Raw genomic sequence first — 26,590 nt, 5'->3', positions numbered from 1 at the left:
GGGATATGGAGGGGAAGCAGACCCGGCTGCAGAAACAAATTACATACAATTTTCTTGGGGTGGCACAATGATTTTTTTCATCCGTTTCAGCTGGGACAGCGGCGCTGTGGCTTGCTTGGCGCTGCCCACGGTGCTGAACTAAACAGCAGAGAGGCAACTGAAAAATCTAAATTTTTTCTAGCCATATTTTCAGAAGATCCGCCTAAAAATACATACCTAAGTAAATGGAAGATTGCTCCACTTCTACAAGGCGATTTGCATGTTCTTGGTATCCAGGGACATCTATGGATCTCAGGGAGTGTATTCCCACTGTCAGAAATGTGTCTTGTTACTAGGCTTGAGTAAATAATTGTAATGAACCAAAGGAGAATATCAATTTTCTTTTTTCATCTTTGACGGTGATACTAAAATTGACCAGACATGAAAAATTGCCACTGAGCTCATTCAGCACCTTCTTGAGATCACGTGTACAAAGAATCTAAGCAAATGAATAAAGGGCAGATGCTTAACAGGAGGTTTTGTAGATACAGTACTGAATTCTGCCATCCAGACACATACAATTTGAAATATAGATAATTTTTCATCAGATTGCAACGCCGTTTTTTGTTAGACGTTCACTGAAAGGTAGAGAAACTAACTGCGTTCTGTTTTATGGCAATAACGTTCAGGTTTGTGGGATATGATCCAGAAAAATAAGAGAAAGAAGAAAGACACGCTAGAAGTCAGATGATTGACAGGGGCTGGTGTGATTTCTATACTCATATTTCACATTTCTATACTCATATTTCACTAGTAATAACACTTAAAATCATTGGTAAACAAATGTAGTGCTGAAAATATACACTTTGACTGCTGTTTTGACAGGGTAAGGGTCTCTACATTTGAAAAATGTACATGCAACATTAATTCATACATTCTGTAGAGATGGATTTATGGCGTGATATCAATCTCATACAGGTACAAGCCGCTCAGGCTTAAGAACATTCACTTATACAAAAACAGACTCAACGGATATATATATTTGGATCATCCTCCCGCAGTGCCCGTTTCCTCACGATTCTCCGACCCAGCTGTCGTACTTTTTAACCCTCAGCTGAGTTCGGAGCTACCGTGTACGGGAGAATAGTACAACCGTTACATTTTGTATCATAATTATTAGGGATGCACCGAATGGGAAATTCTTGGCCGAAAGTGAAACCGATACCGAAAATAGGAAACACCGAATGTCGAAAGGCCAAAAATGATTAATATAAATATATATATAATGTTTTTTTTTTTTTCAGCTACCTGATTATGGCAAAAGACATGATTATGGCAAAACTTAACTTAAATAATATTAATAATCACTATTATGGGCCCATAAAACATTTATTCAGCACTTTTGAATGCATACATTAATTCCAGACAATTTAAACATTTTCTCTTTGCATACAACTAAATGTGCATTAAACTCAAGTGCATTTTCTTTTCTCTGTAGGATAACTACAACAAAGTGCATTTAGAACAAAGCCACGGTGCTTTAAAGGGGAACTATTTTACTATTTCTTTCACTATTTGGGCACTTTTACACAATTCCTGTGAGTCTATGGAACACCTCTGTAATATATATATTTTTTTTATTCATTGTTTTGTATTTCTAATCAAGTCCTCAAAAACAGCATTTTTCTACCTCAAGATCTCGAGCTGTTTTGAGCCTGGGCTCCTAAACCACTGCGCGCGTTCTGGTTCGCCTGAACATTAACATGCAGCGGTGTCTTTATGACATCACATATAGGGCACATTTTCAAATGACTCAGTTCAGTGAGGGTGAATATTGTGAGAGGAGAATTGGAAGAATGCGCCAATATGAGAATTTTGAGACATAGATCATATTAATATAAGTTCACATAGCTAGGAAACAATGCTAAACACTCAAAAAGGCCATTTATAAGATAGTTCCCCTTTAAGACTGCATAAAGATCTGCATAAAGACACACACACACGAGAGGGAGAATAGCTTATAGCAGACTTAATGATGTTACTGTAGTGGCTACTGTCATAATTCACGGCGTTCTAGCCTACATGGAAGGACTGTTGTATTTACTACATCTCCTGTGACTCTTAGCGGGGGATGACGTAGCTTACGAGAGACGGGTCAAAGAGGAATGGAAGCATTGTTAGCTAGCTTAACGCTAACGTTAGTTAAAAAGGTTTTAACCGCGACGGGCATATAGTAATGGCGAGGATATAAAGCATGATTGTTAAAGACGCATTTATTGGATGCGTTGCTCGCGGAGTTCGAACGTTACGTAACCCTGTTCTTTGACATTCTGTGATATATTGTCGTGCTAAAACCCTTTCGGCCGAAAGTGCCTTTTTAACCATTTTCGGCAGATAATTTTCGGTGGCCGAATATTCGGTGCATCCCTAATAATTATCATAACACAGCGTCTGATAGACTAACTTTTTCTGCTCTGAGTAGACCATCACCGTCGGAAGCGTTGCGGGTAATTAGCACTTTTCAGAAGCTTTGTGGTCCAGTCTTGAACTTTCCATAACGTGTCTCGTAATAATAAATAATAATAAAAACGTCTGATGTCCATGATCCATATTTTTGCTAAGCTAACGTTTCAAAGATGGCGACGCCGGTATGAGTCAATGACTCGTCACCCGCACTACTCTGCCTGTGATTGGCTAGTATGTTACCTTCGTTGGTTGGATTGGTTAGGTAGTACGAAACTAGGAATATCAGTGTAAACCAATCAGAGGCAGAGTAGGGCGGGTCATTCCGTCATCATCCTAGGAACAGAGCCAGGGTGGGCACAGCTCACTCAGTGGGCGGGCCCGGACCCCCAATGCCCGCCCATGCCGCCGGGTCTGAGGGGAAGCAGGGTGTTGGAGATGACTCCCCGGTGCAGAGAGAGAGAGAGGGGACATGGAGGGAGAGGCAGGGTCTCGGGACAACCCCCTGTTCTGTGGCTCCTGGTGCAGAAAGAGAGAGCGAGAGAGAGAAAGAGAGAGGGGACATGGAGGGGAAGCAGGGTGTCGGGACAACCCCCCGGTGCAGAGAGAGAGAGAGAGGACATGGAGGGGAAGCAGGGTCACGGGACAACCCCCTGGTCTGTGGCTCCTGGTGCAGAAAGAGAGAGAGAGAGAAAGAAAGAGAGAGGGGACATGGAGGGGAAGCAGGGTGTCGGGACGACCCCCCGGTGCAGAGAGAGAGAGAGAGGACATGGAAGCAGGGCATTGCCTTGTTTTAGAGGTTTTCACAGGCACTTGAGCGCCCAGCAAAACAAAGCCACCCCTGGGGCTCATTACCATGTGGAAGCCCCCGGGAGCCTCCTTAAGGCTTGGAACGTTGCCTGCTTCCTTTTCTCTCCTCTCCTCCCTGCTTCTCCTACTTTCTTCTTTCTTCTTCTCCAGTTTGGCCGCCGTACCGCACATCTTTTTTCTTTTTCTTTTTTAAAACGTTATTCAACTCCTTTTTCCCCCTCTCCTCCTCCTCCTCCTCCTCCTCTTTATTTTCTTCCCGAAAGCTTAAAAGAAAGAAAGTCCCTGGTTTTGTCGTTCGCCAGCGTCCGCCGGTTTTTTAACTCTCTCCGTTATTTTCTCTAGTCCGGACCGCACCACTGAAAAGCCTCAGCGGTCTGGTTTGTTCATTGGAACGGGGTCCTCGGGGGGGATACCTAGTGGAAACACAAAGCAAAAGAACGATATGGAAATATATTTTCTGTCCCACACTGACTTGTCATCACCCCATCTTTAGTTACAACGCACCACTGTATTTCACATAACCTCCTCTGGGTTATTTATATATTTTGTGTGGTCAGTTTTGGGGCGCGGGTGGGCCAGGGGGGTATTTAGGTCTGTCTGTGTGTGTGTGTGTCGGGGGGGGGGGGGGGGGGATACATTGTTGCCCATTGTCCCGGGGCTCTATGTGACCTGTGGCCCTGTTTGTGGTTCCTATTTGCATACATTAGAGTGTCTGACAGCAGAAGCTTTCAGTTGGCAGCTTAACCCTCTGAGTCCCTTGATTTGCATGCTTTTGTCAGCCAATAATGAATTTGTCTGCAACACTGACTTGAGTGTAATGAAAATGCAAGAAAGATCTGGCTTCCTGCTAACAGTTCTGATTTCCTTTCTGTGTTCTTGTTTTTCTTTCTCCTTTCGCTGTCTACCCCTCTTTAATTTATCTCTCACTCCCTTTCTCTCTCTTTCTTTCTCTCTCTCCCCCCTCTCTCTCACACTCATTTTCTATTACCCCCCCCCCTCCTCTTCTTCTTCTCTATCCACTCCTCTCTTTTCTTTTTCATATTTTGCATGCTCCTGTTTTTTCTTTAGCTTGAAATGGCGATTGAAAACCTCCATAAGTCTGAAGGGATTGCAACTCACAAAAGCAGCCTGCTCAACAGCCATGTAAGTCAACCGGGGAAACTATCAACAAAAAGCACTTGAGAGAGAAAATACTAAATTAATGAATTAATAAAACAACAAAAAAAAAAACTTGGCTGCTCCTGTGTTCAGTTCATGCTATAGACCCTTTCCAACTCTCTCAAAACATTCTGAATGGGCCAGAGTGTAATTCCCATGGCAGTGTTTGGCCATACAGTAGCCGACAGGAAATAAACTGGAGTTGGTTCCCTAGCAACGCAATTCCATTGAAAAGGGTCTATAGTGAACACGCCGCACACTGCTAGCCGTACATGTCCGTGCACCGTCCCGTTAACTTGCTGTGTCTGTTTTCATCCTGAGTCTGAACTTGCTATTTGCTCTCACTTGTTGCTCCAGAATGTTTGCCTTGTGTGATCCTCTGCATGCACTTGAGGCTGATTGATGTTCAGACTGCCCTGTGCTATTTTTCCACTGCAGCGACAGCTGTGTGATTGCTGTGCTCCCTCTGCGACACACACACAATCCTCTCCCCGCTATTGCATGTGCGCATCAAGACACACGCACACGCGCACGCACACACACTCATACACTCAAAGTCACTAAATTATATTGCTGTATGATGTGCGTCCTGTTGTTGAGACACAAGTGTCCCCATTATGAGCGCACAATGAAATGGAAATGAGATTCAATACTACTTGACTCTACGCTGTTAGGCTCTTAACCCCGACCGACCTTCCCACAGTCTCCACATCATCCAGCTATATCCGTCACACTGTTAATACTGTCCCCAAACACTCCTGTCCACCCTTTGCCACTCAATCCGCCATGGCCGTGATTGGAATTTACCATGTGTCTAATAACTGAAGCATTTGAAGCAGTAATTGTTAACTTTTTAGGCCTCTTTGTGATTATTCCACCCGCAGACCAGGGTCTGACCGGTGTCTTTATCGGTATAATAAGATTATAAATCAGTATAAATAAATCACTGAGCCATTCCCTACATGGCAGCCGTCTACTGCCTCAGACACGGAAGAGGCAGACATTCAGATAAAAGCATTTAGTAGCAAATGTGGAGAGGCAGTAGTAATGCTCAACAGCATTTATATTGAAGATGTAATATATCAGATAGTCACACCTGCCGGTGTTCTCCCCCGCTGGAGGTGGTGTGGCGCTGGCCTCAGCCGGCACGGTTCCTCCCACATTCGACTGAAACGGGGTGGCTCGGCGAATCCCGAGCAGAGCATGCCTTTTTGATGTGATAATCGGGAGCTCTGGTCCGTTAGGTGCGACAGATCGGTGACCCTCTGTCCCCCCCCCCCCGGCTTGTCGTGTGTGTGTGTGTGTGGTTTTCAGCTGCAGTGGCTGCTGGACAACTACGAGACGGCCGAGGGAGTGAGCTTGTCCAGGTGCTCGCTGTACAACCAGTACCTGCGCCACTGCCAGGAGCAGAAGCTGGACCCGGTCAACGCCGCCTCCTTCGGCAAACTGGTCCGTTCCGTCTTCATGGGCCTCAAGACCCGTCGCCTCGGCACCAGGTAGGTTAGACACCGGGGGGGTGGGGGTCGTCGAGTACGATGATGGTAATCACGTCGTAACCCATTATAGATCCAAGGAGCACCGTGATGCAGGCCTGAGGGAGACCGGCTGATGGTAATGATGGTGATTATGCTGGAGCCTTCTGCCCGCTTCCCGCTGAATCTCTCCTCTCTTCCTCCCAGAGGCAACTCCAAGTATCACTACTACGGCATCCGGCTGAAACCGGACTCGCCGCTCACCAAGCTCCAGGATGACCTCCAGTACATGGCCATGAGGCAGCAGCCGGTCCACCAGAAACAGAGGTCAGTCTTCTCGCTCGCTCTCCCGTCCTCCATGCTCTCTAGTAGGGATGCCCCCGTGTATCCACGGACCATTGTGCTTCCGTGGCCGATATTAGAATTAGATTTATTTTCTTGACCATTTTACTGGGCTTTAGTACAACAGAATATCACAGACAAAGACTTTTGTTTAAGAAATTAATACATTACATCTCCTTTGTTGACATGGTTGTTTCCTTTTGATTATGATAGCGTCTTGATTGTCTTAACCCTTTCACTGCCGCACTACCAAAACGGTTAACCCTTTCACTGCGACAATACACCGAAGGTTAACCCTTTCACTGCCACACGACAGCCGGTTAACCCTTTCACTGTGGCGACGGTTGTGTGATTAGTAAAGGGTTAACCTGTCATGTGGCAGTGAAAGGGTTAAGACTGACAGGGCGGAAAAACGTAAATAGTTTTGGACTGAAATTCATTGGTATCCGCATTGGTATCTGCATTGGTATCAGTCGAAATGGGTGGGAAAAGTTTGGATGTGGGTATTGGCGTAGAATTGGAATCCATAGAATGGAAGGTGTCATTGAATGCCCATTGTCTACAGGGGGACTTTTGGCAACCATCTTTATTTGGCCCAGTTGTGAACTATTTCAATGGGTAGAAAGTGTTGGGACTAGGGTTTGTCCCAAATACCTTTTTTGGGTCTTCGAAGCTTTGGGGGGAGGGGTGATTTTTCAAACTTGCTGTTATTATTTATTAATTATGTCTTTATCACACGCTATCATTACGCTTCATTATTGTAAATATTATGCTGTTGAGAGACAAAGGCAACATCGGACTCCAGTGCTTGCCTTAGGATTAACATGAACAAAAATAAAGTAATTTGAGGCTTAATAAAAGCACAATAAATGTATGAAAAAAGTTATACATAAAATCATGCCGTCACTCTTAAGTGTGTATTGATCAAACTAAATGAACAAGCATATCCACTCGAAGCAAAAACATGAATTACAGCTGTGGTCTAAACCTAAACACAAACTAACATACATGGAGCTTTGAGTGATATGAGTGCAACACAAACTAACAGAGCTGGAGCTTTGAGTGATATGAGTGCAACACAAACTAACAGAGCTGGAGCTTTGAGTGATATGAGTGCAACACAAACTAACAGAGCTGGAGCTTTGAGTGATATGAGTGCAACACAAACTAACAGAGCTGGAGCTTTGAGTGATATGAGTGCAACACAAACTAACAGAGCTGGAGCTTTGAGTGATATGAGTGCAACACAAACTAACAGAGCTGGAGCTTTGAGTGATATGAGTGCAACACAAACTAACAGAGCTGGAGCTTTGAGTGATATGAGTGCAACACAAACTAACAGAGCTGGAGCTTTAAATTATATGAGTGCAACACAAACTAACAGAGCTCAAGTTTCTTTAATAGTTGTCATACAGAAGTACAGAATACTTTTATACAAAATGCTTCTTACTGTTACGCTCCAGAGACTGTGCAAGACAAGATAAGTATGAAATAAAATAACATAGTATAGCATGTAAACTATGTTATTTTATTTCATACTTATCTTGTCTTGCACAGTCTCTGGAGCGTAACAGTAAGAAGCATTTTGTATAAAAGGAGCTTTGAGTGATATGAGTGCAACACAAACTAACATACATGGAGCTTTAAATTATATGAGTGCATCGGCTTCCATTAATTTGTGCTAAACTAGGCTATCTTTAGCTAGATGGCTTTCTACTGAACGCACAGAGAGGAAATTGGTATCTATCTTCTTGTCTGACTCTGGAGAAGACGGTAATAATGTTGCACTCTGCCTAAGCGAGGCATATCACCCATGCACGGACAATGCGGCACAATGGCCAACGGGACAAATGGGGGGGGGGGTCAATTACCATGGCAACGACTGAAGCTCGGAAGCATTCGGTTCAGCCCTAGTTGGCACTAAAAAAAGTTATGAAATTAAATTGGCCGGTGTAGTTCTTAATACACACCTAGCCACTGTAGACAGTTGGTTAAATGTTAGTTTCAATTCCCAATTGAATTACTGATCTAGGATCTGTGTTCAGATCAAATGACTATAGAACTTCACCAGGTAAAATAGTCTAAAATCAATACTCCTACTTCTGCTTTCCTATCCTCCACTCCCATTATGTCATGATTTTTTTGTGTTGTCTTTGTCACATCCTGAGCGCTCTCTCTCTCACACACACACACACACACACACACACACACACGCACGCACATCTGGCCCAAACAGCCCACACCAAAAGCTTTGATCCATTTTCCTTTGATCATGTGTCATTTTAAAGCCATATTATTAAATGCTCCCCTGCTCTGGCCTCAGTGAGTTTTGGGGTTGTTGAAACGCAGAGCTTTGCCTCGTCCAGCAGCAAGCCTGTGTGCGGCACGATGAAAGGGTAAGGTCAGAACTCTGGACCCCTAAGCCCAACGCTCCTACTTAACCAATGATGCTGTTGATCGGTAAGAGTCTTCTCGCGGCACAATCCACTGCTGCTCTTCATACTGGACAGATCTGGCTCGTTAGACACAAAGCCAATGTAGGGCCACGCTTCAGTCTGTACAAGCCCTGAAATAATCACTTTCAGCCCAGCGACAACATTGGTGAGTAGGAAGTGGCGCTGGGGGCCCAGAATTCTGACCTGACTCAGTAACCCCTCACACACCTGCCTTTCATCCTGTCCTCCCTTCCTCCATCTACTGCTCATCACGCTTCCTCCTCCTCTTCTTCCTGCTCCTCCTCTCTTCTTCCTGCTCCCCCTCCTCTCATCAGAGCCCTGAACACTGAACTCTACACACACAAGCACACACACTGTACACGCTCACACACTAGCAGCCACTTTAACATGAGCAAGCACACACTCATGCTGCACACGCCCACACTTATGGCCACTAAGGAAAGGTCACTTTAAAAATAGTATAGCATAACCTGAGATTGTATAAAAAATGTAAATAACCATGTACAAATACCGATATGCCCTACTATGTTACTTGTTTATTGCACAATGTTGTTTTATTGGATTCTATTATATGTTGTTACTACTGTATTGCACATCGTTGCGGGCAAGACCACCCGCATTTCATTGTATACTTGAATGCCGTGACAAATAAAACTCTTGACTTGACTCTTCTCTCCTCCTCTCTTCTTCCTGCTCCCCCTCATCTCTTCTCTCCTCCTCCTCTTCTTCCTGCTCCCCCTCCACTCTTCTCTCCTCTCTTCTTCCTGCTCCCCCTCATCTCTTCTCTCCTCCTCTCTTCTTCCTGCTCCCCCTCATCTCTTCTCTCCTCCTCTTTTCTTCCTGCTCCCCCTCCTCTCTTCCTCTCTTCTTCCTGTTCCCCCTCCTCTCTTCTCTCCTCCTCTCCTCTCTTCCTGCTCCCCCTCCTCTCTTCTCCTCCTCCTCTTCTTCCTGCTCCTCCCCCTCTCCTCTCTTCCTGCTCCCCCTCCTCTCTTCTCTCCTTCTCTCCTCTCCTCTCTTCCTGCTCCCCCTCCTCTCTTTTCTTCTCCTCTCTTCTTCCTGCTCCTCCTCTTCCCCTCTTCTCTCTTCTTTTTCTTCCAGTGCATTTGTTATTATCCATTTCTGGAAAATGTGTCTTGGGCTTCACCATGGCTGCATCCAAAACAGCGCAAAAATAAGCGCAAACGGACAACAAACAGACAACAAACAGACCACAAACATACAGCAAACAGACCACAAACAGATGACAAACAGACAGCAAACAGACAGCAATCAGACCGCAAACAGACAGCAATCAGACCGCAAACAGACAGCAAACAGACCGCAAACAGACCGCAAACAGACAGCAAACAGACAGCAATCAGACCGCAAACAGACAGCAATCAGACCGCAAACAGACAGCAAACCGACCGCAAACAGACAGCAAACAGACCGCAAACAGACAGCACAGGACACAACATAACATAGATCTTCAAGCACAGCAATGGAAAGCTTGCACTGAAGAACCAACTCTGTTTTTGCATTTTCTTTGGACAGCCCATGTGTTTGCAGTTGTAAAGTCAAGCCATATCACTTGGTTAGTGTGAATGTGATCCGTCACAAGAAAGTACTCAACCTCTACTGTCTTAATCTAAACACGACACGTTTAACTTGCCATCTTTTAGATAATAATGTTTGAAAACATTGTGCCTTATATGGTTCTTTGTCTTGAATTACTTGCTCATCAGAGTGCAGAAGTGAGTAGGCGGGTATTAATAGATTAAGAATTCATCAGGCAAATTGCATTCTTAAATATGTTCTTTGTGGCCCTGGGTATCCTGTGGTGGCTCCCAGAGGGGAGCTGATCGCATTCATCATAAAGGGAATTACTCCAAATCTGCTGGACTGTCTGCCTGTATATCTCAGGGTTGTCTCTGGTTTCCCTAGGATCCTCCTAACCATATTCACCGTCCCTGACAGGTCCTTCCTGTTCTCGGGCCCAAGACAGCCTCAGCAAGCAGGACACATTCAGCTGCTGAGACCTTTTCCTCCTCTTTATCTCTCTCATCTGTCACCTCATTAACATCTTCCTCCTGTTTCCTCCTCCTCCTTCCCCCACAGTGCTCCATTAGTTCCTCCCAGTCAACCTAGTTCTCCTCTCTTCTCTCCTCTGCGCAGGTTCAAGCCCCTACAGAAGATGGACAACAGCCTGAACGTTGGCTCCCAGCACTCTACCAGCACGCCAGAGCAGTCTGTAGCCGCTCAGAGCCAGCACCACCAGCAGTACATAGGTAAGAGCCAGAGCAGTCTGTAGCCGCTCAGAGCCAGCACCACCAGCAGTACATAGGTAAGAGCCAGAGCAGTGTGTAGCCGCTCAGAGCCAGCACCACCAGCAGTACATAGGTAAGAGCCAGAGCAGTGTGTAGCCGCTCAGAGCCAGCACCACCAGCAGTACATAGGTAAGAGCCAGAGCAGTCTGTAGCCGCTCAGAGCCAGCACCACCAGCAGTACATAGGTAAGAGCCAGAGCAGTGTGTAGCCGCTCAGAGCCAGCACCACCAGCAGTACATAGGTAAGAGCCAGAGCAGTGTGTAGCCGCTCAGAGCCAGCACCACCAGCAGTACATAGGTAAGAGCCAGAGCAGTCTGTAGCCGCTCAGAGCCAGCACCACCAGCAGTACATAGGTAAGAGCCAGAGCAGTGTGTAGCCGCTCAGAGCCAGCACCACCAGCAGTACATAGGTAAGAGCCAGAGCAGTCTGTAGCCGCTCAGAGCCAGCACCACCAGCAGTACATAGGTAAGAGCCAGAGCAGTCTGTAGCCGCTCAGAGCCAGCACCACCAGCAGTACATAGGTAAGAGCCAGAGCAGTCTGTAGCCGCTCAGAGCCAGCAGTACATAGGTGATAGAGAGCAGTCTGTAGCCGCTCGGAGCCTTACTGTATTGAGACAGTAGCAAGGCTGAGAGGGAGACAGAGTAGGGAACACACATCCCTCTGCTAGCAGGGATAGATGTCCCAAAGCCAGGGGTCATAACCGTTATACCCTCTCCAGCCAGCCAAGCCTTTTATCCAGGAGAAATAGAGATAGTTCAAATTTTACAAGAAGCCTGTAGGATTTGATAACAAAACATTGGTGCGAGTGCTTTTCGGTTGGACTGAAAGAACCCTCATTTGTGACCAATCAGATTTAGCCTCTGAAAAATGTGGATTAGATTAATTTACCAGCCACAGCCACAACACCAGCCAAAACCGGGTAAACTGTGGCTGTGGCTGGTGAATTAATCTAATCTATGAGCCAGCTCCTTAATCTGTTCATAGAAATAATTAGCATCAACCACTGTGACTGGTGGACAACAAGTGAGCTTGCCTCCCTGGCTTGTGTTTATACAATTTGAGACAGTATGGGGTGTTGAAATATTTCAAGCCTTCAGTCATTCTGTCCCCCCCCCCCCCCCCCCGTCTTATTCCTGGAATTAGATTTAGCTGACAGAAAAAAAACTCTGGTTTCTTACTGACGGGAATTGTATTTGTTGCTTTACATGATCAGCTTATAGGACATATTCGATTAGAGCAGGACGCATGGGATGCCAGTAGGGCCTTCATGTCAGTGGAACTAACCATCTAGGCTCTGGGCCGGCGCTGCTAGGTCCACACACAGCATTACACACCATGCTGGTAATCTCACCTCTCCATCCATGCCACTGGTTTGTCAGGTGTGTAGGGTGAGGCAGTGCTGGTATGTGTGTTTGGCCTCGTCTTACACTTTGCATTGTTCTGCCTCAAGAGAGCATGTGTCAGCCCCATGCTGCTCTGGTTTGTATCATTCTCTGAACCCGTCCGACATAATGCCTCTGGCAAGGATTCTTTATTTGTTTTTTCTTTCTTTCTTTCTTTCTTTCTTTCTTTCTTTCTTTCTTTCTTTCTTTCTTTCTTTCTTTCTTTCTTTCTTTCTTTCTTTCTTTCTTTCTTTCTTTCTTTCTCTTTCTTTCTTTCTTTCTTTCTTTCTTTCTTTCTTTTCACAGTCTGCATGTGACGTTTCCATGGCAACTACTACGATACCCATGATTCTAGCCTGCTCCCAATAAATCCTAAAATAGGTGCTCTCGCTGGTGTTCACAGGTTTTGGAGGGAAAGCTCAAACTGACCAATAAGGCCATCAACAGATTATACAGCTGTTATGAACAGTCTTGCAACGTTAATATTTTTTACGTTTTTCAATCTTTTTTCAAGTGCAGCTATACATTATTTGTCTGTTTGTAATCACCTCACTGCATTCTGGACTGATTGAATGTGTTGAACTATTTTGAAACCCATATTCATCAAATCTCTATTTCAGTTCTATCATAGGAACATATGGTATAATTTTGTGTGTGTGAGAGCATGCATACATGCCTATTCACGTGGGCGTATGTATTTGTGTGCATGCGTGCTTAATATGCTTTATGAGAATGTTTGTAAGCAGGTACATGTGTGTGCAAATGAGTGTGTGTGTTTGTGTGTACTTGCTCCTATGCTTACACACAGGTGCTTGTGTGTGTATACTGATTGATTGACATCTCTGCGTGTGGTTGCTGTTTGAGTGACACCTGTGTGGTTGCTGTTTGAGTGACACCTGTGTGTGTGTGTGTGTGGTTTCTGTTTGAGTGACACCTGTGTGTGTGTGGTTGCTGTTTGAGTGACACCTGTGAGTGTGTGTGTGTGGTTGCTGTTTGAGTGACACCTGTGCGTGTGGTTGCTGTTTGAGTGACACCTGTGTGTGTGGTTGCTGTTTGAGTGACACCTGTGTGTGTGTGTGTGGTTTCTGTGTGTGGTTGCTGTTTGAGTGACACCTGTATGTGTACGTGCATGTGGTTGCTGTTCGAGTGACACCTGTGTGTGTGGTTGCTGTTTGCAGATGTGTCCCATGCCTTGCCCCCGTTCCCCCTTCCTGACCTGGGCACCCAACCGCTGCCTGAGCGCATCAACATGAACGACGTCAAGAAGCTCCAGTCTCTCTACAGGGACCACTGTGAGGTATGTCATCCCAGCACCACGATGGGGCAGCAGCCATGTTGCAGGCAGCTGTGCATTGGCAAGAATCTGGCGATAGGATACATACGACATAGGGGTCATGATTCAATACATTGCGACATATTGCGATACTATATTAAGCACTGCAATGTATTGTATTTTTAGGATGTCAAAATTTGAGGAAAATATTAAGGTATATAGAAAACACCTCCGTAGACACAAAGGGCGGGATCCACAAAGGGTTTGCGCGGCTTTTTCCGACGGAAAGCCGGTGCATATCGCTCTGAAACGCTGTTTGGTATCCACAGAGGATGTGCAACGGGTGAAATGAGGTGACGCATGCGTTCCATCAGCATTGCATCCGGTGCAATTGGCGCGTATTTAAATTAGGTAATATGGGTGGAACATGTCCCCTTTCTTCTTTTTATTGATCTTTTTCCCCCTCCTTTTTCCTCCGATTTTCTCCCATCCCAATGTTAGTCGTTATGCCAATTCCCAATCCCCTTCCTGGTCGCTGCGCACTTACCCCCCACAGTCGGTCTGGGAGAGTGGAGGCTACCACGTGCTTCCTCCGACACACGCTTCTTTTCACCTGGCAGCGCGGATTCTCACTGAGAGGGCGTAGCGTGTGGAAGGATCACACTAATCCCACTTTAGATCCTATCCGCGCTTAGCAGGCGCCCCGACCGAACTGTAGGAGTCGCTGTTTACAACGACCCGGACCCACCCCGCCAGCTTCTCCCACCCTCTAATACTGCCAATTGTATTAGTGTGAACAGCCAGCCAAGCTGGTGACAACCCCGGAGCTGTGAGCTGGATTCGAACAGGCGAATCCAGCCGCTCCGGGGTTGGTGATGAACGCAATCTCTGTTACGCCACTTGACCGCACATGTCCCCTTTCTATGCAAATGAGCCTCGTCAGAATCTGCTCGATATCCAGAAAAGCCGCCGGCAATTGCACCGACCAGTTAACGCAACGCACCCGCCGTTTTTTCTTTTTTCTTTTTTTTTTATATATTTTTCTCTGTTTTCTCCCCGTCTCAATTTAGTCGTTGTGCCAATTCCCCCCCTCCCCTACCTGGTTGTTGTGCGCATGTTCTCCTACTGGTCGGTGCAAGGGAACCCTGAAGTCATCTGCACGCTTCCTCCGACACGCGCGGCGACAGCCATTGACTATTTTTTCACCTGGCAGCGAGGACTCTCATTGGTGAAGTGTAACGTGTGGGAGGTCACGCTGCCTTCATCAAGTCCTGCCTCCGCTGAGCAAGCGCCCAGACCTGACCTGTAGGTGTCGCTGTCCACAACGCCAGATTCCCACCCATGACTTGCCCTCCCCCTAACCCAGCCAAACGGGTTAGTATAGCGATCAGCCCAAGCCCCAAGCAATGCTGACTCCGGGAGTCGAGACCGCAGCCTCTTGCATTGGTGACGAGCGCAATCTCCGCTACGCCACCTGACCGCCCCAACACCTGCAGTTTTTTTTATTATTATTATTAAATGAAAAATAACTCCTCCTTCACTCCTTTGGGTGCTGCAGGGTTAGGTTATAATCACAATAAAGAGGTGGTGTAATATAAAATGAAATAGGAACTAAGTTAAGCACAATAGAATATAATATAATTATGAAATCAAATATAGGCCAGGGCTTTACAACTTAATAAAGAGATTGAATACAATTAAATGGGATATAAACTAAATTAAATATAGCACAATAGAATATACTATATGTGACAAATGTAATTGGAATAGGACATTACAAACATATGCAATGACAAAAGATAGTGACAAAAACACAGGACACAATGTGTCATGAAAATACAAATTAAGCAAGCTCTATACATTACGAAGTAAACGAAGTACAATACGAAATGAACGGAATACTAATGGTGAAAAATATGTTATGTGCATAACATATTTTTCACCATTAGTATTCCGTTCATTTCGTATTGTATTTCGTTAATGTATAGAGCTTGCTTAATTTGTATTTTGTGTCTATAGTCCCACGCACGCGGTGGGCGATTTTTGCCAGGCGACCGACTTTTTAAGCGAGGCGACCGACAGAATTGTATCGCTTCCATTGTTATGAATGAAACAACCCATTTCTCTTCCTCTCTCCGTCTCTCACACACACACACACACACACACACACACACACACACACACACACACACACACACACACACACACACACACACACACACACACACACACACACACACACACACACACACACACACACACACACACACACACACACACACACACACACACACACACACACACACACACACACAGTTACAGACGTTGCTCGCCTGCCGTGTGCATTGGACTTATTCCTCATTTCGGGCTTATTTTTCCACTTCCTGATATCTGCCAACAGCGCTGTCAGGAGTGCAGACTGCCACACATAATGGGCGTGTCTGCGCTGGTATCTCATCCACGCAATGTCCTTAGTGGATAGCTCGCAAAGACGGACCAGAATCTGCATGCAAACCCTATGCAGTTAATGGTGCAATTCCCACCGCGCAATCCATTCTTAGTGGATCCCGTCCAAAGTGTTTCGTGAAGTCTGTAAGGAGAGATTTTTTATTTGTATTTTAAATACACATTCTTGCAGGATTCTATAAATTAATAACTGTATAAAATAAACAAAGGTAAAGGGATGGTAAATGTATCTATCTGCTACAAGGTTTATTTTTACTATATTATGTATGTATGGTCTTTCATTAAAGGCCTGGAAAAAGTTACATGACAAATATCACGGTACCTCACTTATCTATATAAATATTGTGGACTAAAGTATGGCGATATCACGATGCACACCCCTTGGCAAGTTTTATTAAAATAATTTATTCTGAATGAGATACAAATCATTAGTCATTACAGGAAAAGGATAAGCTCATATCTGGTATCAAAAGAATATTCACATTCACAATATCACTCTTAAGTCTCTTAACCTCTTAAGGCCTAGCCATATTTTCAGAAATCTCACCTAAAAGTACATACCCAAGTACGTAAATGGAAGATTGCTCCACTTCTACAAGGTCCATTTGCATATTCTTGGTTCTGGTTCTGGGACTCTGTTCACAAACACAAGCAGAGCCACCAGACAGAAACCACACTGGACTAAACAAAATTATAATAAGACAACAAAAAGAAAACTATCTGACACATTGGAAAGAATCAACCCAAAACCAGAGCAAATTGGAATGCTATGTGGCCCTAAACAGAGAGTACATAGTGGCAGAATACCTGAGCACTGTGACTGATCCAAAACTAAGGACATCTTTAACTAGGTACAGACTCGGCGAGCACAGCCTAGCCATCGAGAAAGGCCGCCATAGGCAGACCTGGCTCCCAAGAGAAGACTGTGCACCCACTGCACACAAGATGAGGTGGAAACCAAGCTACACTTCCTAACAACCTGCCCACTATACCAATACATCAGAGACATATACTTCCCACAAATTGCAAACACCCAAAGAGACTTTGAAAACATGGCAAATAACGCAAAACTCTCATACCTACTGGGTGAAATGCAACAATGTGCAAACACAGCAGCAAGAGTTGTGAGCTGCTGTGACAAGAAAAGGACATCGAATGGAATCCAATCACACATATATTCCTGCACTATCTGTACTGTAACTGTACTGATCTCTGTTTGATTGTTTTGCTTAGTTTTGTTTGTTTTAATACTGACTTTGGCAATGTAAACATATGTTTCCCATGTCAATAAAGCCCCTTTGAATTGAATTTAATTGAGAGAGAGAGAGAGAGAGAGAGAGACTAGAGCTCCAGGACTCAACAGGTGTCTCTCTCGGCAGCACTGACCAAGGTGATGAAATTATGTTAATGATGTATCAACAAATGACTGTCCAGTATAGTGTCTCTGTCCACACAGCCGTCTAGTATAGTGTCTCTGTCCAGTATAGTGTCTCTGTCCAGTATAGTGTCTCTGTCCACACAGCTGTCCAGTATAGTGTCTCTGTCCACACAGCTGTCCAGTATAGTGTCTCTGTCCAGTATAGTGTCTCTGTCCACACAGCTGTCCAGTATAGTGTCTCTGTCCAGTATAGTGTCTCTGTCCACACAGCTGTCCAGTATAGTCTCTCTGTCCACACAGCCGTCCAGTACAGTGTCTCTGTCCAGTATAGTCTCTGTCCACACAGCCGTCCATTACAGTGTCTCTGTCCAGTATAGTCTCTGTCCACACAGCTGTCCAGTATAGTCTCTCTGTCCAGTATAGTCTCTCTGTCCACACAGCCGTCCAGTACAGTGTCTCTGTCCAGTATAGTCTCTCTGTCCACACAGCCGTCCAGTACAGTGTCTCTGTCCACACAGCCGTCCAGTAGAATGGCCGTGGGCAAAAAGAGAGAGTATTGAATGTTAAAATCTGGGGGTTCTCCTAGCAGAGAGGAGAGCAGAGAAAGGTAGATGGGAGCATGGAGGGAAAGAGAGGAGGACAGGACAGAGAGAGACTGAGGGTACTGATGGAGAGAGAGAGAGAAAGGGAGAGAGAGAGAGAAGGCCAGAGAGTGAGAGCGTAGTATGGCGGGAGGAGGGAGGAGGGCCTGATTAAAGCGAGTGAAGCTCTGGCTTTATCATATTATCCTGCCCTCCCCCTGTCCAGCCACACCACACTCCTTTTGTTCCAGGCATCCTTTCATCTCTGTGCGGCTTTCAAGACATGCCAATTAACCTTTCAGCGCGCTGGGTGGACATCTTGGTGTCTTTGTGCCGGCCTCCCCACGGGCCTTTGTGCCGCCTTGTCTGTGGACGCACACATGGGTCTGTCTTTGTCTGCCAGAGCATTTCTGTCACTCTCTCTCTCTCTCTCTCTCTCTCTCTCTGTATGTGTCTCTCTCTCTCTGTCACTCTCTCCGTCTCTCTCTCTCTCTCTCTCTGTCACTCTCTCTCTCTCTCTCTCTCTCTCTCTCTCTCTCTCTCTCTCTCTCTCTCTCTCTCTGTCGTAGTGCATTTAAGTCTGATGTTAATGCCTTCCTGTTTTCCTTCTCTTTTGTGAGCGAACAGAAACCTGTTAACTCGCTATATAAACCTTTTTATTGGCATGATTTAAATTGACAACACAAACGAAGGCAACAGGTTAAGGCGAGGTATAGAAACACCTCTTGTAGTGTTTGTGAGCTGTGACGTAAACAGACGTTGTACCACATGTTGCATTCATTTATTCAAGTCAGAGTTTACATCCAAGAGATCCAAATAACTGCTACAGCCTATATTTGTGAGTTTTTAATATCTGTGTTGAGTGTGCATGTACACATGTATGTGTGTATGTACGGTGGGGGTGGGGGGCCCTGCTGGGCCTCTATGTATGTATGAGTGAGCGAGTGTGTCTGTCGGTGTGTGTGTCCCTCTCTCTCTGTCTCTCTCTCTCTCTTTAACTTTTCTTTTTTCTCTCTCTGGAAGTATGCCGTTTTTCCTGTGCAGTTGAAGGTGAAAAGGCGTGCTCTTTTGTAGCAGGGCTGCTGGGGAATTCTCTATCTACCCCCCCCCCCCCCCCCCCTTTTTTTTGTTTTGGAGTACTGTGTTTGAGCCGTTGCCGGGGGCAACGGTAAACAAGGTTGCCATGGTGACGGCCGGGGGAGAGGAAGCAAAAACATATCATGTGATTGAGAGGAAAGCCCACACTGCTGTGTAACAAGATCCAGAGGGAGAGAGAGAGAGAGCGAGAGAGAGACACAGAGCCCACCAAGACATCAGAGACATACTTCCCACAAATTGCAAACACCCAAAGAGACTTTGAAAACATGGCAAACAACGCAAAACTCCCATACCTACTGGGTGAAATACAACAATGTGCAAACACAGCAGCAAGATTTGTGAGCTGCTGTGACAAGAAAATTACATTCAACGGAATACAACCACCATAAAGACTGTCAATCACACAAAAGTTCCTGCACTATATGTACTGTTTGATTGTTTTGCTTTGTTGTTTGTTTTAACACTGGCTTTGGCAATGTAAACATATGTTTCCCATGTCAATGGGAATGAATTGAATTTAATTGACAGAGAGAGACAGAGACACTTAGAGAGACACACAAAGAGCGAGAGGGAGAGCCACAGAGAGCGAGGCGGAGAGAGAGTGTGTGAGGGAGAGAGAGAAGAATCTCTAGGCATGGTGGGAATTACACTCATCAGACACTGTTTAACACACAGTGAACAACAAGACACACACTGGTTTCACTTCTGCCCAAGGTGGTTGAGGGTTTGACGCTTCCTCTGTTCTTATGAATGGCTCAACAAGTGTTAGCCAAAGTCCTCCCCTTCTTATCCTTGTGTGTATTTGGGAGACAGATATTAGGGTAGATTTTCCTGTTGATTCCAAGCGCCTTGAAGAGTAGTTTTACTCAGTGGTTTTAACCAGAACATGAACAGATGCTTGTAGATTCTGAATTTCAACCAACTTACTTTTCTTTGTCAGTCAAAGTGCTTTTTAGAGACATTACTAGTATCTGGCTGATGACATATTTCAAGCCCTGTGTATTTTATTGATACTTATAAATACCGGTAGCTTACTACTACTACTACTACTACTACTACTCCTCCTTGCTTTGACAGTGCTGACGGTCACTCATTGTTAACCTGGATAGACATGTAACATGGCCAGTATGGAGGATTTAAAGGGCCAGAACTAAATAAATAAATAAATAAATAAATGTATAATTAAATGCTTAAATAAATGAATAACTATATAATTAAATGCTTACTTGTCATGATAAATAGATACATTAGAAATTAAATAAACCATTACATATATAAATATATATTTGTGTATTTATTTATTTGTATATACATTTATTTATTTATTTACTCATTCATTCGCACATTTATTTATCTATTCATAATTTAATGTATTTATATTATACTTTCATTTATCCATAGTGTAAATTGCTGCAGCAGAATAAATAAATCCATCCATCAAAAGTCAGGGGGGTGGATGCCCTGTGATTGGTGGTTGAATCTGTCATACATATCATTGTTTCTCTTTCATATTTCACAAGTCACTGGTAATTATTTTAATTTTTTTTTTTTTACATTTATTATAATAAAACACAAGATACTTGTGTCCTAATGATGAGGATAAGCACTCAATGAAGAAACCCACTCCCATTGCCAAAAGAAAGTCTAACATGCCTATAAATACTTACTATGGAATTACACACTACGACTGTATTATGTGGCCCATAATGGCCCCTAAACAGCATTGCCAACTTCAACAGAATATTAAGTCAACAGTTACGTTGGTCGAAATTTATAATTTTGTGATAGAAAAATGCCATTTTCCACTTAGATCATGCACCATGTGGTGGAATTTCTCCTGTTACTTTGAGTAAAGAAAGGATTTCCCACAAAGGTCAAGAGTACAGAAATGTAGAGGTTTATTTCGGTACCAAGACAATAATCTGAATGTTCACACAGAGCAGACAGTAATATTCAAGTACATTCATTATTGATACAGTTTATATGAGTAAAAAGCAGGCATGGAAATTCCTTAAGGCACTATCATTGGTTTTAGATATACAATAAGTGTAATCTTCATTTTATGGCATAACATCTTGATTTCGCCCAGGGAACGTATACTAATTTGGTCAGACAACACACACACACAGGCTATGTGTTGCAGAACATTCTCAGACAAGAACTTTTCTCTGATCTTGAGTAAAGAAGGATGTAGCCTTCGTGATTTGGCAGTTTCAACAGACATAGCCTGACATTAGTGCAAGATAAGAAATGCAGGAGTAACTTATGTGCTCGTTAACAGAAGTACAGAAAAACATTTACTGCTTTTGCATGAGCATCGTCTGCACCTAGTTCCCATCCATTTATCACTGTGCCGAAAACTCATGGTCATATGAAGAAATCCATATCCATTTTCTCTCCCTCGAAAAGTAAAATCTGCCCCGCCCCAAAAGTCTCTGCATTACCATATCGGTAATGATTTGGTAATGATTCGGTAACGATCATGGAAGATTGCGGTGCCATGACTTCCGTTTCCATGGAACTTCCAGTAGTTTCTGCCAGAGTCCTTAGTTACCATGGCAACCACTCACTGCGATTCCCAGCCTTTTGGCAGAGATCATTATTAGATTACATTATAATTTATTGTCATTATACAGCACAAGCAAAAATAAGTTTGGCATCCAACCAGAGTGCAAATGTAACAGTAAAATGCAATAGTAATATACAATGTAGAGGTGACCAGATATATATATATATTTTCTAAATATCTTCTAAAACTCTCACCTTTCATCTTCTAAAAAATTCACCTCAAGATGCAGAAAATTACTATTTGACTAAACATGAAATCACATCACATTGAATTTCTCAGAATATTTCCCCAGCATTTGTAGTTTGCAGTAAGCTGCAGTATGCTGCTCCTGGCTCCTGGCATGGTGGTGTTGAAGTTTGTTCCATGTTCCTTTCATCTGACAACACACTTTTATAGCTTGCATTAAAGAAATAATCATGTCCACAGACTTGTTCTGGGTAAGCAACCAGAGAATACCTGACCGCGGTGGTTCACAGCTCAGTCGACTGGTGAGTCTGCTGGTTCAGTCATGTGGTTTCATTCACCAATCAGAGGTTTTAGCCCGCCCCCTGCCTTTTGATGGAGGAAGTTGACACATTTAGGCATTCCGCTGCAACAAATAAATAAAAATCTATATATAAATAGATAGATGTGTAAATAAATAAACATATGGATAAATAAATATATTAATTAATAAATGCCATATCTATATATTTAATGTCTTGTTAAATATGTCATTTATTTATGGGGACAATTAAGCATGACATTATATAATTATGTATTTATTCATTTATTTAAGCAATTCATTATGCACATATTTATTTAGTTTTGGCCCTTTAAATCCTCCAGGCCAGTTGTCTGAAAAGAAAAAAAGGTATCTAAACAATTTCATTCAAGAATCAAGTGTGTGTGTGTTATATAGCACCTTTCATACATGGATTGCAGCATAAAATGGACATAGGCATACAATTAGCGTACAGCTGACAGAATAAAAGCAATGCATAAAGTGCAGACATAAGCATAGCTATAAAAGTAGTGCAATGTAGAAAGTGCAGACATAATACTAGGAATAAAATAAGTACAATAAGTACAGTGTTGCTCGAAATGTCTGAATATCTGACACAGCCTGCTTTCTAAGAAGCTCATACATATGAACAGGAAACAGGAAGTCACATGAGCCAGTCAGTTGAATCAGTTCAATATTGAAGGCTGTCGTTTTTAGGCCATCGCACAACAACAAGAAAAATACTGAGTGACTGTGACTTCAAATTAAAGTCCAGATAAAGCTTCAACATTGCCTGTTGATTGGAATCTGCTGGCTGATTTATGTGTATGGGACAGTGCTGAGCTAGAGAGAGAGAGAGCGAAAGAAAGGGTAAGACTGAGAGAGAAAGAAGGTAAGACATACAGAAAGAGAAAGAAAGAGATTGAGTAGAACAGGCAATGAGAGACTCGCAGACGGAGAGAAAGAGACAGAAACAAACAAACAAACAAACAGAGATAGAAAGAGACGGAGAGAAAGAAAGTGACGGACAGAGATGGAAAGAGACAGTGAGAAAGAAAGAAAGAATGAAAAAGAAAGAGAGAGAGAGTAAGACAGACAGACAGAGAGAGGGAGTCTGCCTGTTGAAACTTTGTTGTGTGTCTGGTTGCCATGGCTCAGCTCTGTGTGTTTTGTCCTCCCCCTCTCTTTTCCCTCCTCTCTTCCCTCCACTTGCCTCCCTCCCTCTCCTCCCTCCCTGTTCCCTCCCTACCTCCCTCCCTCCAGGCTACTCTGGATGTGGTGATGAACCTTCAGTTTCACTACATTGAGAAGCTGTGGCAGACCTTCTGGTATTCAACAGCGCCATCTAGTGACGGAAACACCACCATTCCCAACAGGTCAGAAGATACTACTACTACTACTACTACTGCTACTGCTACTACTACTTAAAATTAAACTGAAGAATATGGAAATTTGTTAGAACATTTTGATTTATCTTTCGTTTATACTTTTATTTTACATGGTTGGATTTTAAATGGCTATAATGTAAAACTTGAATGTACAATCTACAGTACAACGATTTTCTTTTCTGTTTTAGATTTGATTAGATTTAGTGTTTGTCTCCCATGTACGTGTCTCCAACACTGAGTAAATGCTGTTTATTCAAACACAGTGGAGTTTTAACCCTGTGAGATCCAGGTTGGGTCTTATCATTTCATGCTAAATGCTTTATGTGTGGATGGATGAAACAATCAGATCTTTCCAAGTGTAACCTAAATGTCCGGTGTTCTTTTCTCTCTGTGTGTGTAGTGATGATGACATGGAGGGTATGCTTCCCAGGGAGACACTGGTGGCTCTGTGTAAATACGAGCCTGTCAGAGTGTGGATGAGGAGCTGTGACCACATCCTGTACCAGACCCTAGTGGAGATCCTGATCCCTGACGTCCTGCGCCCCGTACCCAGTGAGTACACGTACTACATACTGAACTGAGTTAGACATACTAACCTAAAGTCCACCATACATTCCGTGATGTACTGCACCCTGTACACAGTTAGCACTAGACACTACTCAACTGAATACTAAACTACAGGTCAATTCCAGATAGTGATACAGAATGAAAGTCCAATACTACATTCCTGATGCGCCAGGCTGTGTACTGTGTACTGTGTAAAGCACACTAATACTGATCTAATAGAATTACACTAGAGCTCCATCTATGGTTGGTTTCCTCATATTGTTCCTCATATTTCCTCATGCATATTTCTAGACATAGTTACGAGACTGAAATCAGCTAAATTAAAGTAGTCTGCAATGAATTTTAAGTAAGTTTATTGTATATTGCTGGAAGTTTTTTCTTTGGTAGTCATCCCTTGGTAGTGATCCAGGCTGTGTTTTAGTACTACTGTCATCCCTTGGTAGTGATCCAGGCTGTGTTTTAGTACTACTGTCATCCCTTGGTAGTGATCCAGGCTGTGTTTTAGTACTACTGTCATCCCTTGGTAGTGATCCAGGCTGTGTTTTGATTTGCAGGCACTCTGACTCAGGCCATCCGTAACTTTGCCAAAAGTTTGGAGGGCTGGCTGACCACCGCCATGACTGACTTCCCTCAAGAGATCGTCCGCACCAAAGCGGCGGTGGTGAGTGCGTTCGCCCAGACGCTGCGGCGCTACACCAGTCTGAACCACCTGGCCCAGGCGGCCCGCGCCGTCCTCCAGAATACCTCCCAGATCAACCAGATGCTCTCCGACCTCAACCGGGTCGACTTCGCCAACGTACAGGTATGGGCTCAGAAGAGGGCAGGTTGGTGCTATGGGTGTCATCATGCTGATGCCCCTTGTTTCTCTAAAGCTGATTGTTGGCTGCAAACGTAACGGTGGACTGCATAACATTAGCCCGGATCCAGCCCCCTGAATCACCCTCTTCTGTCCTCAGTTCAGGCCATTCAGGGGGTTGCTTGAATTGAATGATAGAATTATGAAATTTGGTCAAGTGCAATTCAGGGGGCTGGATCCAGGCTACCATAACATGACATGCTGAGAAGATGAGAACATTCTAAAAATCGTCTGGGATAGAATCTCGTTATGTAGCGGCCATGGAGCAGGACTGCGGTGTCGCAAACCACAATGTCAAAACTGTTTTTATCATTGGCTCAGGCAGGGACGTGCACAGGACTTTAGAGGGGCAGGTGCTCAAAGGCTGAAAAGGGCCCTTTTCGGGCGGGGGGGGGGGGGCCCCCTTTTTATGCTTTTTGGGGGGTTTTGGTGATCAAATATTGAATATTGAACTATAATAATCAGTGCAGGAGCTCACTTATCCTTGAAAGACACTTTTATCACTGACTTAAAAGGCCCATACATCTCCATAAATGTTCAGGGGGGAGGGAATAAGTGCTTACCCTACAGACCCCAAGAAGTGCTGTATATTCTGTATTGTTTAATATAAATGCCTTTTTTATTCCAATCCCGATTTGTATTTGAGATTCCCAAATCCCATCGGACTTGACTTCTTCGTGTCCCTCAATGAGTGTAATACCAGCATTCAACTGTATGCGCCACAGCGGTTTCTATTAGGGATGTCCCGATCGTCTTTTTTTGCTTCCGATCCGATCCCGATCATGTGATTTTAAATATCTATCGATCCGATCGTTTCTGATCCGATCTTTCACATTAGTAATCAATTTTGACGCATTTTTGTCAGAAACTGGCAGAGCGAGACAAGCCCATCTGTTGCCTATAGTCCGGGGCGCGAGCGCGGAGGCTTTTGTTATTACATTCACCCTGAGAAATGTGCTTCTGCTTCATATGAGAAATATTAAAAGTTTCAATATATGTTTGCACATTAGTATACATTCAGTGTTTGACTTACGTAATGGTCCATTCTGGTCTGAAACGCCGACGATAATCCTCAGTCACGTTATCCTCCAGGTGAAAAGTTAGTCTGAAAACTTCGCCTCCAGCCTGTCCTCCTTGCAAACATTGCAACTGGCTTGACTTTCTATTTTAAAATGCTTAGTTCCAAACCTCTGACATTAAGTCTAGCTGCTCAAGTCAGTGGATATTAACCGTGTTTCGGGAGCGACGTGTTGTACTGTTGTTGTGATGTGGAGCGTGTAGCGTGTAGCCGGTGTAAATTAAAGGGGATGTGTTTGTTGCAACGGTGTAAATTAAAGGGGAATGTGTTTGTTGTGGACAATTATTCTGCTCTGTGTGACAATAAATACATTGATGATATATTATATGTAATTTAAAACCAAAACTAAGGCCTCCGTATGAGTTTAAGACGTGGACATGGTCATGTTTGTTGAATAAAATTTTTCTTTTTTTGACTGCCGTTTTTTATAATAATTTTTTCCCGATCCCCGATCCTCTGAAAAGCATGTGATCGACGCCGATC

The 26,590-nt window shown here is 44.0% G+C and overlaps 1 protein-coding gene across 3 annotated transcripts in view; it reads left to right on the top strand.

Annotated features, from left to right (window-relative positions):
• Positions 1–26,590, top strand: part of rfx2 (regulatory factor X, 2 (influences HLA class II expression)) — an 81,471-nt gene that overhangs the window by 38,777 nt on the left and 16,104 nt on the right. For 2 of the 3 annotated variants that reach the window (XM_084310521.1, XM_084310520.1), the window contains exons 6-13: positions 4,321–4,395; positions 5,725–5,906; positions 6,090–6,209; positions 10,835–10,947; positions 13,548–13,666; positions 23,482–23,594; positions 24,007–24,158; positions 24,728–24,975. In XM_084310521.1, the coding sequence (XP_084166647.1) occupies positions 4,321–4,395; positions 5,725–5,906; positions 6,090–6,209; positions 10,835–10,947; positions 13,548–13,666; positions 23,482–23,594; positions 24,007–24,158; positions 24,728–24,975 (1,122 nt within the window). The remainder of the gene's footprint in view (positions 1–4,320; positions 4,396–5,724; positions 5,907–6,089; positions 6,210–10,834; positions 10,948–13,547; positions 13,667–23,481; positions 23,595–24,006; positions 24,159–24,727; positions 24,976–26,590) is intronic. The other variant, XM_084310522.1, reaches the window with a different exon arrangement.

The sequence above is a fragment of the Notolepis coatsorum genome (assembly GCF_963971535.1).
Source record: "Notolepis coatsorum genome assembly, chromosome: 3".
In the NCBI taxonomy this organism is placed as follows: Eukaryota; Metazoa; Chordata; class Actinopteri; order Aulopiformes; family Paralepididae; genus Notolepis; species Notolepis coatsorum.
The sequence above is the reverse complement of the archived record's forward strand: the minus strand, read 5'-3'. Positions and strand labels throughout refer to the sequence as shown.